Source organism: Aquarana catesbeiana, linkage group LG09, assembly GCF_042186555.1.
Source record: "Aquarana catesbeiana isolate 2022-GZ linkage group LG09, ASM4218655v1, whole genome shotgun sequence".
Lineage (NCBI taxonomy): Eukaryota > Metazoa > Chordata > Amphibia > Anura > Ranidae > Aquarana > Aquarana catesbeiana.
Window position 1 is genome coordinate 301,474,244 of NC_133332.1, and position 20,332 is coordinate 301,494,575.

General features: G+C 43.3%; 1 protein-coding gene across 1 annotated transcript in view; it reads left to right on the top strand.

Moving 5' to 3' along the window:
- Positions 1 to 451: 451 nt before the first annotated feature.
- The window catches only part of PRRT1B (proline rich transmembrane protein 1B), a 63,753-nt gene continuing 43,872 nt past the window's right edge, over positions 452 to 20,332 (top strand). The window contains exon 1 of the mRNA XM_073600512.1: positions 452 to 719. Within this exon, the coding sequence (XP_073456613.1) occupies positions 710 to 719 (10 nt within the window). The 5' untranslated portion in view covers positions 452 to 709. The remainder of the gene's footprint in view (positions 720 to 20,332) is intronic.

Below are 20,332 nucleotides of genomic sequence, written 5' to 3' on the forward strand. Positions count from 1 at the left end.
AATACCCCTTTAAATAACAAACTGAAACTTAGTACTTTCCATTTCCACTCAGCAGCTAAATGAAATGAAGCTTTTGCAGAGTAGTAATGAAAATTGATCGTAAATGGTTGTCGCGGGTTAGTGGACACTGTTAATCTTGCCTCGTTCTATTAAAAAAAAGTTTTTTTTTAAGGAAGCCATACATTTTTTTGACACTGCAAGCCAAAGAATTGGCATTGGTTAGTGATTAATCCAGCCCCTGCACAAATATGGGGAGAGGGTGACTTCACCCCATAGTTCACTGCTATCTCACTTCTCTGCACCCTTTGTACCATCATGGCATTGAGCAAAATGGTACTGCCAGCCTTCCCTGTGAAATCAGCACCGGGAGCTCAGCTCCTATTTGCACAGCCTTCCGCAAACAGTTTTGTCAATTATTAATTAGGCAGCTGAGAGCCAGGAAACTGAGACCAGAGGGAGGGAGAGGGAGAGAGGGGAGGGAAGTAGGAGTCAGGATAAGTAAGGTGTGAGGAGGAGAAGACACAAGGAGAGTACTACCAAGGTGAAGACAGTACAAGTTTAGAGGAGATGATGGAGGGCGACAAGTGACGTTTCTACTGGACTGTAGACATTGATTGATGACCAGCAAAGGGTAAAGGCACAAGAAGACCTGTCTTGTCCTGTGGGGGGTTCCAAGACTGAGAACCTGGACTGACGACATACAGCCGTCATGGCTACAGGTAAGCGTACCTAGAGACTAAGGCTTGAACACTTTAATTGGCAGATAAAATCACCAGAATGCTTCTGTGCCTAAACAATTACTGCCCCCCCCCCCCCTCGCATTCAAATGCAAACACTTGTTCACTGTGTATTAACAGATAAGACAGGAAAGGATGGCTGCTTGACACCACTTGAATATTACAAACCAGGAATGTGGTTAAAGCTTGGACAGCGGAAGAGAGTCCCAGCAACTGACAAACTTACATCTAATATAAAAGGATCCCCACATTCCAGAGGGCCCTTGTGCAGCTGCTTATTCTGCACAGTTTATCCACTTATGCCCACCTTATCTAGTGTACATCAACATCACATATTGAAGACACAGGGCTTGTTGGAGGGTCATCTAAAAATAAAAAAAAGTCCCTAAACCGTGCGCTACAATAACATAAAAGCGTCAACCTTTATGAATTTTCAGAGCCGAGCCAAACACTGTGCAGTGCCTACTGTGTGGATGTCAGATCCCTATGATCTCCGTTCTGTTAGGTCTCTTGAGCAGAAAGTGTACCATTTAGACACAGATAGATGTATCTAGATCCAGCAAGAGAATAATTCATACAACTTTCAATAAAATGAATACACAGTTCAGGCCCCTTTGTTAGACATTACTATCTACTTAGTAAGATGGAGATATAAGATGGAGGTTGGATTGTCCAGGATCCAAACGAAGCCCCTGGCTTCTTATATGCTTTGGATCTTTCAACAGTAAGACTCCCCTGCCTTTATTCCCAACCTAGGTGTCCAAGGAGTTTGGGGGTCCCCCCCTAAGGACTCATTTGTTCAATGTCTATTCAGCTGCTTTGATCTGCGTTGATCAACACGGGCTCAACGCAAGGTCTCATAGAAGGCAACTGTTTTCTATGTGCTTTGTTCTCAAAGTACAGGTCCATTGCATAAAAAATGCAGCATGTCTGCATTTTTACGCAATACACAAAAGTGAGTGTCAACACACATCATTGAGCATGCATTTTGTGTGCTTTATGCATGTTATGAACAAGCCCTCACCGTCTTTACACTGTCCCCAATTTCCTCCTTGGTCCAGCACTGGAGTTCCTCTTCAGGACAGAGTGCCATTCTGACCATTTTCTGTGAGCCCAGCCTGTTATTTACATGCCCCGTTCAGGGGCACAGCATCACGTAGGCTCGGCTCACAGTACTACAGGACTGACTGGCAATCGCACATCATTACATGAGTGACACTCAGTCCTAGAATAATGCACATCCCTACCACTGCCAGAAAAAAAGCAGAAGTCCTAGTGACATCATCATATCATCAAGAAGACTAGGGTAGGAGAACTTCGGATTGGCTACTAAAAACTAAAATATCAATTTTGGGTGGCCTTTTATATACCATTTTCTCTCATTACACAATGGAGTTCAGAGTGTTTTATCTACAAAAAGTTTACAGAAGATGAACAGATAAAAAATGAAATGTGATGCAAAAATGTGGCGGGGGTATAGAAAAGCAAGTGAAAACAATAAAAGCAAAGATGTTATTTTAGGTTGACAGCATTTATTCTTGGTATAGAACAAGATTCTAATAAGTTATGAGTTGAAAAAGATGTAGAAGATTATAAAAGGTTATGAGATTAATAAAATGGACATTTCCAGGGTGATATCTCTAAATGCTATTTTCTGTTATGCTTTAAATAAAAAAAAAAACTAGAAGTCTTTAATTCAGGAAGTATTCAGACATACAGATACAAATAGGCTGCAAAGATGCTAATGTAATGTGTAACTGTATGTATGTATGTATGGTGAGCCACTTGTAGACGCCATCTGAAGCCTGTGTGACCACATAGAAGTGAGAGATAGAGCTGTCACCCCTATAACAGGGAGTGTCTGAAAAAGGGCTTTCATAGCAAGGACCACTGGAAATTTTTAATGAATGCTGCAAATGTAAAAATAATGAAAATGATTTGCGAAATCCCATTAATACACTAAAATTTATATGAGGTCCTACAGTAGTGACAGGATTTACACATGCTTGACTGACTTGCCCACCATTTTCTTACAGCCCTGTTGCCTTTACATGGGAGTCATGCATGCCCTATTAGAGGTTTTTTTTTTTTGTAATTTGTGTTACAGACAACAGAGCAGTAGGAGGAAGGCCTCATGCACATGAGACGCTGTTAAACGCGCATTCAGAGGCAGTTGGACACTTTTTTTCAACTGCCCCTGAACTAATTCAATGTTATCCTATGTGTCCATGTACACAGTCTCATTTTTTGGCGTTTTTAGGCAGTTGTGTTTAACCTTGTTTTTCCAGAAGCAAAAAAATGGTTTCAGACGCAAAAGTTTTCCACGTTTCAGAAGCCAAACGTGGCTAAACGCATCTAAACACTGGTACCGCGTTTAGCTGCGTTTATAAGCGTTTTTAAAAGGAACCCTATTTTTTGCACCAGAAAACACAGACATATGATGGTAAACTACAGCAGAGAATGACATTTTGCGACCCGACTTTGGGGCCCCATATCTTGGGGCAACTTAGTGTTAGGAGCCCCAAATTTGGTATGCAAACACAGTGGAACTGGCACTATAACATATCCATGTGGGGTTCCTAGCATCAAGTGGCCCTGAGATACGGGGCCCCAAAGTTGGGTCGCAAAATGTCATTCTCTGATTTTGGGGTCCCATATCTCAGGGCCACTTAGTGCTAGGAACCCCAAATTTGGTGTTTGGTGTGGAACCAACACTACAACATATCCAAATTTGGGGTTGCTAGCACCAAGTGTCCCCTAGATAGGGGGCCCTAAAGTCGGGTCGCAAAATGTCATTCTCTGCTCTGCAGACGCTTCTAGACACAAACGCGGCTAAACGTGGCATGCAAATGCGGCAAAACGGGCATTTCTAAATGCCGGTTTCAGCTTTTAAAAACTTGTGTTCAGCAGAGTTTGCACCGGCGTCTCGTGTGCATGAAGCCTAATGCCGCGTACACACGGTCGGACTTTTCGTCTACAAAAGTCCGACAGCCTGTCCGACAGACTTCCGGCGGACTTGCAGCAGACTTTCTAACGAACGGACTTGCCTACACACGACCACACAAAAGTCCGACGGATTCGTACGTGATGACGTACACCGGACTAAAATAAGGAAGTTCATAGCCAGTAGCCAATAGCTGCCCTAGCATGGGTTTTTGTCCGTCGGACTAGCACACAGACGAGCGGATTTCGGGGTCCGTCGTAGTTACGACGTAAAGATTTGAAGCATGTTTCAAATCTAAAGTCCGTCGGATTTGAGGCTGAAAAAGTCTGCTGAAAGTCCGGAGAAGCCCACACACGATCGGATTACCAGCCAGCTTTAGTCCGTCGGCGTCCGTTGGACTTTTGTAGACGAAAAGTCCGACCGTGTGTACGCGGCATAAGACTTCCACTGCTATACCAACCAATATGAGACACCATTGCAACAAGGGGCAGACTTGGAAATGGTTGTAGGGAGATCATGTAGCTGAGGTTCCCAAGAGATAGGAAACCAGTGATTCGTTCTACCAGTTACTGGCCATAACAGCTTTGGGTGGAATATTTAGGAATGTTAATTGTCGCACATGACATCCTGACATTTTGTCAATTGTTTATCCAATTGCATGTCAATTATACTATTATGTCACAGTGCATATAATTTATTGGGTGCAAAGTAAAATGTGTAACTGTCACCAAGGATTTACAAGACACCAAGGACTTATTATTTATTATTATTATACAGGATTTATATAGCGCCAGCAGTTTGCGCAGCACTTTACAACATGAGGTCAGACAGTACAGTTACAATACAATTCAATACAGGAGGAATCAGAGGGCCCTGCTCGTTAGAGCTTACAATCTAGAAGACTTACTAGTGGTTTTTGGTGCTCTATATTATGTAATTGTGGCATTTTTCATTTAGCTGTTTTTTTTGGACGGTTCGGATTGTCTCAACATTTGTGTCAGACAAGCAAACACACTATAGTTTAAAATGTGCCTTGAAAGTAATCCAATCAGGGCTATCATTGATAGCAACACATTTAAAAAAGAAATTCTGTCCATGTCTTCTTGTTTCTACAAATTTGGGTAAAGTAATAATCACTTCCAATATCAAAACATCTTCTGAAGGCTTCATTCACATACCTCCCAACTCTGTAGGTAAAGGACCCCTGATGCCCTCAGTTATGTGAACCACAAAGAACTAATTGTAAAATAAAAAAGATTAGTTAAACCAACAAGTTATTTTTAAAAGCGAATGCAGGTGGTGAAAAAAAAAAGAACAATGTTAATATAGAGGTTGGATGAACGTTTTAGTACAGTATAGCATATTTGGTAGTTGAACACTGTAGTACATTTTTCTAAAGAGATCCATATATAAGACCAAAAAAGAACCAATTGAGCAGGAACATTGGTCAGAGGGATTTGGTTCTAAATAGGACAGTTGGAAGCGATGCCATCAGTATTTTGTTTCCCACACCATTGCACAAGATGTGTAGCAGGTTTACTTAACTGGATAGACCAGCCTTTCCCAATCAAGGTTCTGTGGAACCTTAGCATTCTTCTAGACATCGCTAATGAGTCCTTGAACAAGGGGCAGTGGCGACTGATCTGCTTGATGGTATCTGCATTTACAGCACCAATGCCACCCTGCAGAACCAGTGGCATAGGACCAGTGGAGCTTTTCCTCTTGCATATCAGTTAAGTAACCAATGACAACAATCATAATGTCAGCTGTCTGTAAGTGGAACGTCTTCCCACTGACCACTAATGGAAGAAGAATTTTTCCCACTGTCCCCCAAAGTATGGGGGTCCTGTGCTAACCACCACTGTAATAGGCATTATTCTCACTTATTACCAGTGTGACAGGGCAGATTTTCTATTGGCTACAAGAGTAAGGGGGGGGGGGGGTCCTTCTCTCATGGACCATCAATGTGTTGTGGCTAATGTACTGTGACCTGCACATATGATAATTTTTTTCAAGGCTTCCTCCATTGTAAAAAGATTGAGACAGGCTGGTTTAGACCTGTAAAGTGAACCTGTGTTTTGGCAATGCAGCAGGTTCACTTCCCTACCCTCAGTGTTGCTTATACTCACCTTGCACCTTTTCCCTCACCTAAAAAAAAAAAAAAAAAAAAAAAAGGAATTATCTATCACTTTTTTCTATGTGGAAGCATGTGATTTTCTGAAAAAAATGCAATTTAGAAGTTCAGATAGAGGTAATTTCGGAGGACACCCGAGATCATCTCTAGCTTTCAGCAGGTCCAACTGAATCTTACAGAGGGCTTCTAATCTCCAATCACAAGTGGGAGAGTGAAGGGAGGTAGTAGAAACCATGGGAGGACAGCAACTAAGTGACCCTGTTTTTTGCCCTGTATAGGAAAAAGCACAGCTTCAGTTTAAAAAAAAATGTACGCATAACAAGTACAGATAACTAAGCAGTAGTAGTGAAAATTATGTTCATTTTTTTTTTCAAAATTAGGGTTTAGGGGTGTGATGCACTTGCTGGCAGGATTGTGGACATTGTATATGTGTCACTAGGTTTCTCACTTACACATGATGAGGGACTCCAGGAGTTGTGTCTGTTACAGAGAAAACACTTAGATCTTAAGAAGTTCTGTTCTGGGCCCTGGAGCCAGGAGACTTAGTGGAGCTTTGGGGTGAATAATATAGCCTTCTTTCCTAGGTCCGCATCTTAGGTGGTAGCTAGATCTCATTATTAGTCTCACTTGTGTTCAGATGAGCTAACTGATGCACAGGGGAGCCTTTAATGCGGAAGCCTGCTTCTGGGTGAAAAGGCTGATTGTTGACAGGCTACTGTTTGTTTGGGGGACCCATTAGGGAGAATTCTGGTAATCAAGAACTGACTTAAAGTGTAAAGTCATTTTTTCAACTTTCCATCTATGCCCTTGTTGTTTTAACTTTGGACAGTAAAACATTTTTTTTCTGCCAGTAAATACCTTATACAGCCCACTTCCTGTTTCTTGTCTGGTAAAAAGCATAGGCTTATGACATCATGCACAGCTCTCTCTCTGCCCACAGTTAAAAGGTTTCAGCCAGACTCAGTGGAGGGAGATTTCTGCAGCATATTTGGCAAGTACAGAGTCACGGTATATATAAAATAATATGCAAAGTGGTAGGAGTAAAGCTTCAGAATGGCAAAGATGTTTTTATTACAAATTATGTGAGCAGACTGCAGTTCCTCTTTAAGTGGCACAGATGGGCAGATGTCTTGTTTGTTTCATGTTATTGACTCGCAAAGCCCTCACAACTTATTACTGGCTTGCCAAATAAAAGTGCAGAACAAACCAGCTTGGACTGTTCCTTGGTGTCTCTGTCTCATACATGGTTTAAAGTTGCCAATACCAGTGGAGCCTGTCCCCCTTAAAGGGGTTACCTTGAATTGAGGCGATAGAGGGAATCCTCCTTTAGAAACCATGATTAGGGCCCAGGGCCATCTTAAGAGCATTATAGGCCCCTGGGCAATACAGTGCAATGGGGCCCTGTCTACACAATCACGCACGAGAATAAAAATGCAAATTATCAATAAGGCTATATTTATTGGTACTTCCAACAAAATCAGTGTTTAAACATTAACACAACGTTTAGACAATATAACATTAGTTTGATGGGCACAGTGGCAGCGTTTGATGGGCACAGTGGCTACGTTTGACGGGCACAGTGGTTGTGTTTGACGGGAACAGTGGCTGCGTTTGATGGGCACAGTGGCTGCGTTTGATGGGCACAGTGGCTGCGTTTGATGGGCACAGTGGCTGCGTTTGATGGGCACAGTGGCTGCGTTTGACGGGCACAGTGGTTGTGTTTGATGGGAACAGTGGCTGCGTTTGATGGGCACAGTGGCTGCGTTTGATGGGCACAGTGGCTGCGTTTGATGGGCACAGTGGCTGCGTTTGATGGGCACAGTGGCAGCTTCTGAGAGGCACAGTGGCAGCTTCTGAGAGGCACAGTGGCAGCTTCTGAGAGGCACAGTGGCAGCTTCTGAGAGGCACAGTGGCTGTGTTTGATGGCCACAGTGGCAGCTTTTGAGGGGCACTGACAGTGGCTGTGTTTGATGCACAACTTGAACTTACTTAGGTGTTAGACTTACTTGAGGCTGCTGGCCTGGTGCAGTACAGTGTGTCACGCACAGCAGAGCAAGGCAGCGCCAGCTATCAAGGGCCGTCTTTCCGCTCCGCTCCCTCTCCACGCTGTCTGAAGAACAAGGCAGAGGTGGGCGGAGCTTGTTCACTAGCCAATGGGGTGGCCATGGCGCGCTATGAATGCTGGGGAGGCCATGGCGCGCTATGAATGCTGGGGCGGCCGCAGCCTCTGACTGACGTCACTGGTTGCTAGCTAGACGCCGGGCGGCCAGCGATTCCAGCAAGTGAGCAACCAGTGCAGTTAGTCAACTTAAGCAGCAGATTGCAGCGCTGAGGAACGGCCCCGGATGGGGCCCTCCAGGCAAGTGGGGCCCCCGGGCAACTGCCCAGCCTGCCCAGTGGAAAAAACAGCCCTGTTAGGGCCCAAGGGGGGTTAAGGCCCAGTATTGCACCGGTCTTTTCACCTCCTTTGAGCCAAGGGTGTCAAAAGCCCACTCAATGGGCTTCACAGAAAAAATTTGGAAGGCAGGGGTGACCAATGAAGGGGATCATTGGTCACCCCCAAATCTTTTATCCAACCTCTATATAACGGTTGCTGCCTTGACTTCAAAAAGCCTACGTAGCACTGTGTGTAGGGGATGGGCTCTTGGGAAATATAGTTTTGGGGGCTTATGTTGACCTTCCATCAGTTGACCCTGCAAAAGTTTTACAGGCCTGGTGACAATGCCTCAGGGAGTAATAAAAGCTGTTTCTCACTACATTACAGAAAAATGTAAAAGAACAAAAATAATGCAGGACTATGGTGGGGGAGAGTAAGTTTTGGGTTCATTTGGGTAATACCTGGGCATGCACTTTACATAGTACACTTGCACCTGGAGATATGCTAGAAGCTGCCATGGCAGCGCAGGCAAGACACAGGCCTCATAAACCAGATAGGATTCCAGAGATAACCATATCAGCTAATTAGTGATAGTGATTTGCAATAAGAGAGATAAGCTATTGAGGGTGAAAGGGAATGGCCTCCACCAACAGTGGAATTTAGCACATATTCTCCCATCTCTACCCCTAGAGCAGGGGTCTCCAAACTTTCTAAACAAAGGGCTAGTTTACTGTCTTTCAAACTTTGCGGGGGCCGGACTGGGGCCATTAGAAGTAGAAAATGTCCCGGCATCAGTAGGAGTAAACAAATTCCCTGTCTTTGGTCTCAGTGAGAGGAATTGTACCCCATCATTGGTGTAATTGGGTGCAAAGAATCATGCCCCATCATTGGTGTCACTGGAAGGAACTGTGCGCCATCGTTTGTGTCATTGTGTCATTGGGAGGAATTGTTCCCCTTGATTGGTGTCAGTGGAGGGGGGGGGATTATGCCCAATTGTTGGTGTCAGAGAATGCAATATTGCCTCAAGGACCAGATAAAAGCAAGCAAAGGGTCGCATTCAGCCCCCAGGCTGCTGTTTGGAGATCACTGCCCTAGAGGAACCGTCATCTGATAAATTGGCTGAGAGTGCTGATCAGATGCAGATCAGGAGACTTTTCTCAGTCATGCCCTCTTGACAGAAGCCGGAAGGTTCGATTGGCTTCTGGCGGACCGCCTACCGTACACATGGGCCAAATGTCAGCCAGTTTCTATTGAACCCGATATTCGGCCCATGTGTATGGGGCTTTAGTCTTACAGAGACATTATTATTGAATTGTTTGCAAAGTCCATAGCTGATATTTTTATAAAAGCCATCATCACCAAAATCAGGAAAATAATGTAGACACACAACTGTGCACAAGTTTTAGGCAGGTATGAAAAAAATGCTGTAAATTAAGAATGTTTTCAGAAATAGAAGAAGTGTTAATAGTTTATTTTTATCAATTAAAAAAATGCAAAGTGAATGAACAGAAAAGAAATCCAAATTAAATCAATATTTGGTGTGACCACCCTTCAAAACAGCAGCAATTCTTCTAGATACACTTGCACACAGTTTTTGAAGGAACTAAACAGTTAGATTGTTCCAAACATCTTGAAAAACGAACCACAGATGTTTTAGGCTGCCTCAAATTCTTCTGTCTCTACATGTAATCCCAGACAGACTTGATGATGTTGGGATTGGGGCTCTGTGGGGGCCAAAGCATCACTTCCAGATCTCCTTGTTGTTCTTTAATGAGATTGGTTGTATGTTTGGGGTCGTTGTCCTGCTGCAGAATAAATTTGGGGCCAATCACACGCCTCCCTGATGGTATAGTATCTGCCTGTATTTCTCAGCATTGAGGACACTATTGATCTTGACTAAATCTGCAACTCCATTTGCAGAAATGCAGCCCCAAACTTGCAAGGAACCTCCACCATGCTTCACTGTTGCCTGCAGACACTCAATATTGCACCACTCCCCAGCACTACAGCAAACAAACTACCTCCTTCAAATTTTGACTCATCAATCCAGAGCACCTGCTGCCATTTTTTGCACCCCAGTTCTCATGTTTTCATTCATAGTTAAGTCGCTTAGCCTTATTTCCAGATACTCCCACCAAAGACCACTTCTAGCCAAACATCTATGAATAATAGATGGCTGGACCTGGGTCCCCTGCTGGTTTCCAGCAGTTCTGAGGTGATGGCACTGTTGGACATCTTCCAAAGTCGAAGGGAAATAATGCAGCAGATGCAAGACACATCATGCTTAAGTTTCCTTGGTCGACCACTGCGTCTACGGTCCTCAACATTGCCTGTTTCTCTGTGCGTCTTCATAAAAGCTTGAACAGCATATCTTGAAACCCCAGTCCGCTTTGAAATCGTTGCCTGGGAGAGACCTTGCTGATGCAGTATAATTACCTTCTGCCTTGTTGATGTGCTCAGTTTTGCCATAGTGTATGACCTGTGACATGAAACAGTCTTCCACAATGGCCAGCTTCTGTTGGACAGACTGACATACACACGGGCAGAGTGTGGACTGCTTTTTTTTTTTTAACTGGAAAATGTCTCCCAACACTCTGCCCGTGTGTACGTGGCACACACACTTCCCATTTCATGCTGTCAGCAATGGCACCACATGGAAGAGAAATGTCACAAGGCCTGAGCAAGAAAATAATTTCTTTACACAAGAAAGGTGAAGGCTACAAGAAGATCAGCAAAACTTTAATTATCAGTCAGAAGACTGTAGCAAAAGTGATACAAAGATGGAACTGCAACCATCTCACAGAGATGTCCAGGCCGTCCACAGAAGTTAACACCTCGAAAGGTGTCTTTTGATGAGAAGGGTTGAAGAAAATCGCTATGCAAGTTCACTGCAGTTAGCTAAAGAAGTAGAAAGCCAAACTAGGGTGGTTGTTTCCCATGACACAATGCGGCATACACTGCAGAGGAATGGCATGCATGGGTGTCGTCCATGAAGGAAGCCTCTCCTAAAGCCCATGCACAAAAAAGCCCACCTAGAATTTGCCCATGCTGAAAAAGAAGAATACTGGGGTTCTGTACTATGGGGTGATGAGACCAAGATGAATGTTTTTGGAACTGATGGCTTCAAAATCGTATGGCATTGCGAAGGTGAGGAGTACAAAGAATAATGCATGGTGCCCACAGTGAAACATGGTGGTGGCACAGATGTGCTGCTCTATATGGAAAGAGAAGATGCTACCATGCCCTTGGTCGTTGTGCACTTTTCCAACATGACAATGATCCAAAACACACATCTAAGGCTTGGGTTTTATTTGAGGGTATGTACATCCAAATCGGAGGAATGGTTTATGAATTACAGCTCCTAAGAATAGCCAACCCCCCCCTTTTCAAGGGACCAAAAGTAATTGGACAATTGAATCAAAAGCTGTTTCATGGCCAGGTGTGGGCTACTCCTTCATTATTTCTTCATCAATTAAGCAGGTAAAAGGTCTGGAGGTAATTCTAAAGCCTCATACACGCGGTACGAAAATCAGAAGGGAAAAGTCTGAAGACGAGCTGTCTGCGGATTTTCGAATCGTTAGTATGGTGCATTCGACAGACAATTTGACTTTTACATCAGACAAAAGCTTGATGTGCAAGCTATAAAATTTTTGTCTGATGTGAACTCAACGTCTGATTTTTGGATGGTCAGTACAGAAATCCGTCACACAAAAGTCAAAAAGTACAAACACGCATGCTCGGATCTAGGAACGACTGGAAAGAGTTCGGTCTTGTAAACTACCGCTCGTAATCTAGAATTAACATTCGTGACGCGGCAATTGATGAAATGTTAAAATTCTCATCTTCTTTAGTGGGATAATAATGAAGCTGCTTTGGATGTAGTTATGCCAAACGTATTTTAAAAGGCATTTGTTTTATACAATCTGAAAATCGCAAATCAACGCTCACCAAACTTCTACTAACATGAAATTAGCAGAAGGGGCCCAAAGGGTGGTGCTTGATAAATGACCCTCCATGTTTGTGAAATGACAATTTGCAGATAGTACGCTAGACAAAATTCTGCACACGCCCTTTTGACAAAAATCAGACGCTCGGTCGGCCAACAATCAGACCGTGTGTACGAGGCTTAAAGCAGCGTTCCACCCAAAAATGGAACTTCTGCTTTTTCCGGTTTCTCCCCCCCTCCGGTGTCACATTTGGCACCTTTCAGGGGGGAGCAGATAGCTGTCTAATACAGGCATTTTGCTCGCACTTCCGGGCATAGATACCCACCCACTCTGCCCGCCCACCCCCCCCCGGAGACACATGGGTCCCAGAAAACAGCAGGGACCAGTGGGATAGCGCAGTCGCACATGCGCAGTAGGGAACCAGGAAGTGAAGCCGCAAGGCTTCACTTCCTGATTTCCATACCGAGGATGGCGGCGGCAGCACCCGACAGCCGAGGGATAGATCGACTTTGAGTGCTGACATCATCCATATTTTAAAAGTCAGCAGCTGCAGTATTTGTAGCTGCTGACTTTTAAAAAAATAAAAACAGAGGAACTCCGCTTTAAGTGTGGTATTTGCATTTGGAATCTATTGCTGTGAACCTACATCATACGTTTACCGGAGCTGTCCATGCACATGAAATAGGCCATTGTAAGACTTCAAAAACAAAACAAATCCATCAGAGAGATCACAGCAACGTTAGGAGTGGCCAAATCAACAGTTACATTCTGAGGAAAGAAGAATGCACTGGTGAGCTTAGCAACATAAAAAGGCCTGGACGTCCACAGAAGACAACAGTGGTGGATGATCGCAGGATCCTCTCTATGATAAAGAAAAATCCATTCACAACATCCAGACAAGTGAAGGACACTCTCCAGGACGTGGGCATATCATTGTCAAAGTCTACAATCAAGAGAAGACTTTCTGAGAGCAAATACAGAGGGTCCACCACAAAGGTGCAAACCATTCATAAGCCTGAAGAATAGAAAAGTCACATAAGACTTTGCCAAAAAACATCTAAAAAAGCCAGACCAGTTCTGGAAAAGCATTCTTTGGACAGATAAAAATAAGATTAATCTGTACCAGAATGACAGGAAGAAAAAAAGTGTGGCGAAGGCTTGAAACAGCTTATGATCCAAAGCACACACCATCATCTGTAAAACATGGTGGAGGCCGTGTGATGGCATGGGCATGCATGCATGCATTCAGCCAAATGCAGCCAAAGTTGATTGAACGGCGCTTCACAGTACAGATGGACAATGATCCAAAACACACTGCAAAAGCAACCCAGGAGCTTTTGAAGGAAAAGACGTGGAATATTCTGCAATGGCCGAGCCAATCACCTTTTCTCAACCCAATTGAGCATGCATTTCACTTGCTGAAGGCAAAACTAAAGGCAGAAAGACCCACAAACAAAGAACAACTGAAGACCGCTTCAGTTAGAGCCTGGCAAAGCATCAGAAAGGAGGAAACCCAGTTTTCGGTAAGGTCCATGGGTGAGTGTACAGCTTGTATAACAGTGTACATTTTGCTGTCAACACACAGCCATTAATGTCTAAACTGTTGTCAACAAAAGTGAGTACACCCCTAAGTGAAAATGTCCAAATTGGGCTCAAAGTGACAATATTTTGCATGGCCACCATTATTTCCCAGCACTACCTTAACACTCTTCGGCATGGAGTTCACCAGAGCTTCACAGGTTGCCACTGGAGTCCTCTTCCACTTCTCCATGACGACATCACAGAGCTGGTAGATGTTAGAGACTTTGCGCTCCTCTACCTTCCGTTTGAGGATGCCCCACAAATGCTCAATAGGGTTTAGGTCTGGAGACATGCTTGGCCAGTCCATCACCTTCACCCTCAGCTTCTTTAGCAAGACAGTGGTCGTCTTGGAGGTGTGTTTGGGGTCATCATCATGTTGGAATATTGCCCTGTGGCCCAGTCTCCGAAGGGAGGGGATCATGCTCTGCTTCAGTATGTCACAGTACATGTTGGCATTCATGGTTCCCTCATTGAACTGTAGCTCCCCAGTACCGGCAGCACTCATGCAGCCCCAGACCATGACACTCCCACCATCATGCTTGACTGTAGGCAAGATACACTTGTCTTTGTACTCCTCACCTGGTTGCCGAAACACACGCTTGACACCATTTGAACCAAATAAGTTTATCTTGGTTTCATCAGACCACAGGACATGGTTCCATTAATCCACGTTCTTAGTCTGCTTGTCTTCAGCAAACTGCGGGCTTTCTTATGCATTATCTTTAAAAGAGGCTTCCTTCTGTGACGACAGCCATGCAGACCAATTTGATGCAATGTGCGGCGTATGGTCTGAGCACTCACAGGCTGACCCCCACCCTTCAACCTCTGCAGCAACGCTGGCAGCACTCATACGTCTATTTCCCAAAGCCAACCTCTGGATATGATGCTGAGCACGTGCATTCGACCTTTGGTAGACCATGGCGAGGCCTGTTCTGAGTGGAACCTGTCCTGTTAAACTACTGTATGGTCTTGGCCACCATGCTGCAGCTCAGTTTCAGGGTCTTGGCAATCTTCTTATAGCCTAGGCCATCTTTATGTAGAGCAACAATTTTTTCTTTTTAGATCCTCAGAGAGTTCTTTGCCATGAGGTGCCACGTTGAACTTCCAGTGACCAGTATGGCTGCTTTCACACTGGGGTGGCGGGTCCATTAGCAGTAAAGTGCCGCTAGTTTAAGTGCTTTACCGCTGTTTAAGTGGCGCTTTCTGGCCGCTATCAGGGCACTTTTAACCACAGCTAGCGGCCGAAGGAGTTAAAAGTGACCGTGTTTTGTCGCTTCTGAAGCACTTTTCAGGCGCTTCCGAAGCGCTGCATATTCATTCCAATGGGCAGGGGTGGTGTAGGAGTGCTGTATACAGCGCTCCTACACCGCCCCAAAGATGATGCTTGCAGGACTTTTTTTCCTGTCCCGCAAGTGCACCACCCCAGTGTGAAAGCACTCAGGCTTTCACACTGGGGAGGCATGAGAGGTAGTTTTCAGGTGCAATTTTTAGCGCTAAAATGCTTAAAAACTGCCTCAGAATGAAAGGGGTCTATGCGAGAGTGAGAGCAATGACACCAAATTTAACACACCTGCTCCCCATTCACACCTGAGACCTTGTAACACTAACGAGTCACATGACATCGGGGAGGAAAATGGCTAATTGGGCCCATTTTGGACATTTTCATTTAGGGGTGTACTCACTTTTGTTGCCAGCGGTTTACACATTAATGGCTGTGTGTTGAGTTATTTTGATGGGAAAGCAAATTTACACTGTTATACAAGCTGTACACTCACTACTGTACATTGTAGCAAAGTGTCATTTCTTCAGAGCCGGTTCACACTAGAAGCGGCACGACTTGCACACGACTGCCACGGCAACTTGCAAGACGACTTCTGTATAGAAGTCTATGCAAGTCGCCCCCAAAGTAGTACAGGAACCTTTCTTCTAAGTCGGAGCGACGTTCCATTGTACAGAACAGGAGGCGACTTGTCAGGCGGCTAGGTCACCTGACAAGTCGCCCCCGTGTGAACCGGCACTCAGTGTTGTCACATGAAAAGATATAATAAATTATTTACAAAAATGTGAGGGGTGTACTCACTTTTGTGAGATACTGTATATATGCACACATTCTTAACAGCATTTCTTCACACCTGCCCAAAACTTTTGCACAGTACTGTATACTCATAATTCTGGTGACCTTTTTCTGAAGTCTGTTGCTACCACAAACTTGTATGGTATCAAATAAAGGACCACCGCCTGCATTGTACTGCGAATGGGAGGCTCCTAGAGGCACAGCAACCCCCCAATCCCACCCCACCCCCGCCGACTTCCGCTGTGATTTGAGACACAGGAGGGGAATTTGTCAGCAGGTCCCAGCCAATGATTAATGGTTAGTATCGGCTGTGTCCAATCACAGCCCAGAGCCCTGTGTTGACAAAAAACAGGGTGGTACCACCAACAAAAATGATAAGAATTTTGTTTGGGTACAGATACCTAACGGATAAAGTAGCGCAGTGCTGAATAGCAAAAAATGGCCTGGTCATGGAGGGAATAAACCTTCCAGACCTAAAGTGGGTTAAATGAAGATTCCTTTCCCCCATAGTAAAGGAGTTGTGCCAAATAAAAATTGGCATTGAAAAAAAAAAAGTTAGTGTTAGTTTTGGGGTTATAGAGGAGGATTAGTGTTACGGTTATTGATAGGGTATGGTTATGGTTACAGAAAGTTTTAAAGTTGGGGTTACAGGTAAGGTTTTTACAAGGGGTACAAAAAGTATTCGTGGGGGTTCATTTATATCTGACATCACAAACAGTTCCTTGTTGCACTGCACTTTGGCACTGCGGTTCATCCCGTTCATAAAAATCAGGTTGGGATATACATCTGGCCAAGCCCCAAAGAGTTCTCGTTTTTCAGCTAAACCACTGTTTTTTTTAAGAAAGGAGAATGAAGCTGTGCCCCCTGGACATTTACAGGCCCTAGGCTCCTGCCCAGATTGCCCTATAGATGATTCAGCTCTGGGAACAGTATATCTTTATATATTCAATAAAAGCACATACACTCCCTTCTCATTTCAGTAAGACAAATATGATCATCTATTTTCTGTATTTGCTGGGTTGCCCTTTATGAGGAACCAGATTGCTGTTGAGCAAAGTTCAGTCAATTCTGAAGATAACAGTGAAATAAACATAACATGCCGATTTCTTCTCTTTAAGGTGTCAGGGAGAGATTAATCTCTTGGACATCCTGATCGCTTTATGATATACAATATAGATTGTGTTTACAGAAATCCAGCACAATTTTACAGAAGAGTTCCAAAAATTGGGCGTTTTAAAGAAAAACGTTTTATTTCAAGGAAATGTATAGTCTTTTCATTTTTTAACTATACACGTAAAACAGATTGGCTTGATGTAAATCTTACCATTGTGTTATGTTAACTACTTCAATACTGGGCACTTACACACCCTTCCTGCACAAACCAATTTTCAGCGCTGTCGATGTTTAACCACTTGAGCCCCCCGGACCATTATGCTGCCTAAGGACCAGAGGTCTTTTTCCAATTTGGCACTGCGTCGCTTTAACTGCTAATTGCGCGGTCATGCAATGCTGTACCCAAACGAAATTTGCGTCCTTTTCTTCCCACAAATAGAGCTTTCTTTTGATGGTATTTGATCACCTCTGCAGCTTTTATTTTTTGCGCTATAAACGGAAAAAGACTGAAAATTTTGAAAAAAAATGATATTTTCTACTTTTTGTTATAAAAAAAATCCAATATACTAAATTTTAGTCATACATTTAGGCCAAAATGTATTCGGCCACATGTCTTTTGTAAAAAAAATGTCAATAAGCGTATATTTATTGGTTTGCGCAAAAGTTATAGCGTCTACAAACTAGGGTACATTTTCTGTAATTTACACAGCTTTTAGTTTATGACTGCCTATGTCATTTCTTGAGGTGCTAAAATGGCAGGGCAGTACAACCCCCCCCCCCCCCCCCAAATGACCCCATTTTGGAAAGTAGACACCCCAAGGAAATTGCTGAGAGGCATGTTGAACCCATTGAATATTTATTTTTTTTGTCCCAAGTGATTGAATAATGACAAAAAAAAAAAATATTTACAAAAAGTTGTCACTAAATGATATATTGCTCACACAGGCCATGGGCCTATGTGGAATTGCACCCCAAAATACATTTAGCTGCTTCTCCTGAGTATGGGGATACCACATGTGTGGGACTTTTTGGGAGCTTAGCAGCATACGGGGCCCCGAAAACCAATCACTGCCTTCAGGATTTCTAAGGGTGTAAATTTTTGATTTCACTCTTCACTGCCTATCACAGTTTCGGAGGCCATGGAATGCCCAGGTGGCACAACCCCCCCCCAAATGACCCCATTTTGGAAAGTAGACACCCCAAGCTATTTGCTGAGAGGCATGGTGAGTATTTTGCAGCTCTCATTTGTTTTTGAAAATGAAGAAAGGCAAGAAAAAACTTTTTTTTTTTTCTTTTTTCAATTTTCAAAACTTTGTGACAAAAAGTGATGTCTGCAAAATACTCACTATACCTCTCAGCAAATAGCTTTGGGTGTCTACTTTCCAAAATGGGGTCATTTGGGGGGGTTTTGTGCCACCTGGGCTTTCCATGGCCTCCGAAACTGTGATAGGCAGTGAAGAGTGAAATCAAAAATTCACGCCCTTAGAAAGCCTGAAGGCGGTGCTTGGTTTTCGGGGTCCCGTACGCAGCTAGGCTCCCAAAAAGTCTCACACATGTGGTATCCCCTTACTCAGGAGAAGCAACAGAATGTATTTTGGGGTGTAATTTCACATATTCCAATGGCATGTTTGAGCAATATATCATTTAGTGACAACTTTGTGCAAAAAAAAAAAAAAAATTGTCTCTTTCCCGCAACTTGTGTCGCAATATAAAATATTCCATGGACTCGACATGCCTCTCAGCAAATAGCTTGGGGTGTCTACTTTCCAAAATGGGGTCATTTGGGGGGGTTTTGAACTGTCCTGGCATTTTATGCACAACATTTAGAAGCTTATGTCACACATCACCCACTCTTCTAACCACTTGAAGACAAAGCCCTTTCTGACACTCATTGTTTACATGAAAAAGTTATTTTTTTTTGCAAAAAAATTACTTTGAACCCCCAAACATTATATATTTTTTTAAAGCAAATGCCCTACAGATTAAAATGGTGGGTGTTTCATTTTTTTTTTTTCACACAGTATTTGCGCAGCGATTTTTCAAACGCATTTTTTGGGGAAAAAACACACTTTTTTAAATTTTAATGCACTAAAACACACTATATTGCCCAAATGTTTGATGAAATAAAAAAGATGATCTTAGGCCGAGTACATGGATACTAAACATGACATGCTTTAAAATTGCGCACAAACGTGCAGTGGCAACAAAATAAATACATTTTTAAAAGCCTTTAAAAGCCTTTACAGGTTACCACTTTAGATTTACAGAGGAGGTCTACTGCAAAAATTACTGCCCTCGATCTGACCTTCGCGGCGATACCTCACATGCATGGTGAAATTGCTGTTTACGTTTGACGACAGACCGCCGCTTGCATTTGCCTTAGCGCGAGAGCAGGGGGCGACAGGGGTGCTTTTTTTTTTTTTTTTTTTTTTTTCTTTATTATTTTTTTGCTTTTTTATCTTATTTTTAAACTGTTCCTTTCATTTTTTTTTTTTTTAATCATTTTTATTGTTATCTCGGGGAATGTAAATAACCCCTATGATAGCAATAGGTAGTGACAGGTACTCTTTTTTGAAAAAATTGGGGTCTATTAGACCCTAGATCTCTCCTCTGCCCTCAAAGCATCTGACGACACCAAGATCGGTGTGATAAAATGCTTCCCCAATTTCCCAATGGCGCTATTTACATCCGGCGAAATCTAAGTCATAAAATGATCGTAGCTTCCGGTTTCTTAGGCCATAGAGATGTTTGGAGCCACTCTGGTCTCTGATCAGCTCTATGGTCAGCTGGCTGAATCACCGGCTGCATTCTCAGGTACCCTGTTGAGACAGGAGAGCCAGAGAAAAACACGGAAGACGGTGGGGGGGGGGGGGCATTCCTTCCCACGGCTTGTAAAAGCAGTCTAAAGGCTATTTAGCCGCTAGGATTGCTTTTACATGAAAGCCGACCGCTGGCTGAAAAGAATGATACCAAGATGATACCTAAACCTGCAGGCATCATTCTGGTATAACCATTCAAAGTCGTGAATGGCGTACCTGAAGACAAAAAAATGGTTAACAATAAAGCACAGTAAACGGTAAAGTATAAAAAATTGCATACCTGAAAAGCAAACATGATAAAACATAATAACAATAAAACATTGCAGAATAGAATACAGTAAAAAAGAGCAGAACAATAGAGAGAGAATATAGAGAGAGAGAACAATGAAACGACAACTATTTTTTTTATTTTATATATATATATATTTTTTTTTTTTACACTTTTTTTTTGTAACTAACTTTTATAACGGTAACCGGTTCCAGGTTCGGGTCTCTCAAAATGCGATGGCATCTTGGGAGACCCTGTGAAAGTGCGCCTAGTCTGTGCAATGCTGTACCCTACGCTAATACTGAACTAGTGAATGGTAGCGTTCAAAACATTCACCA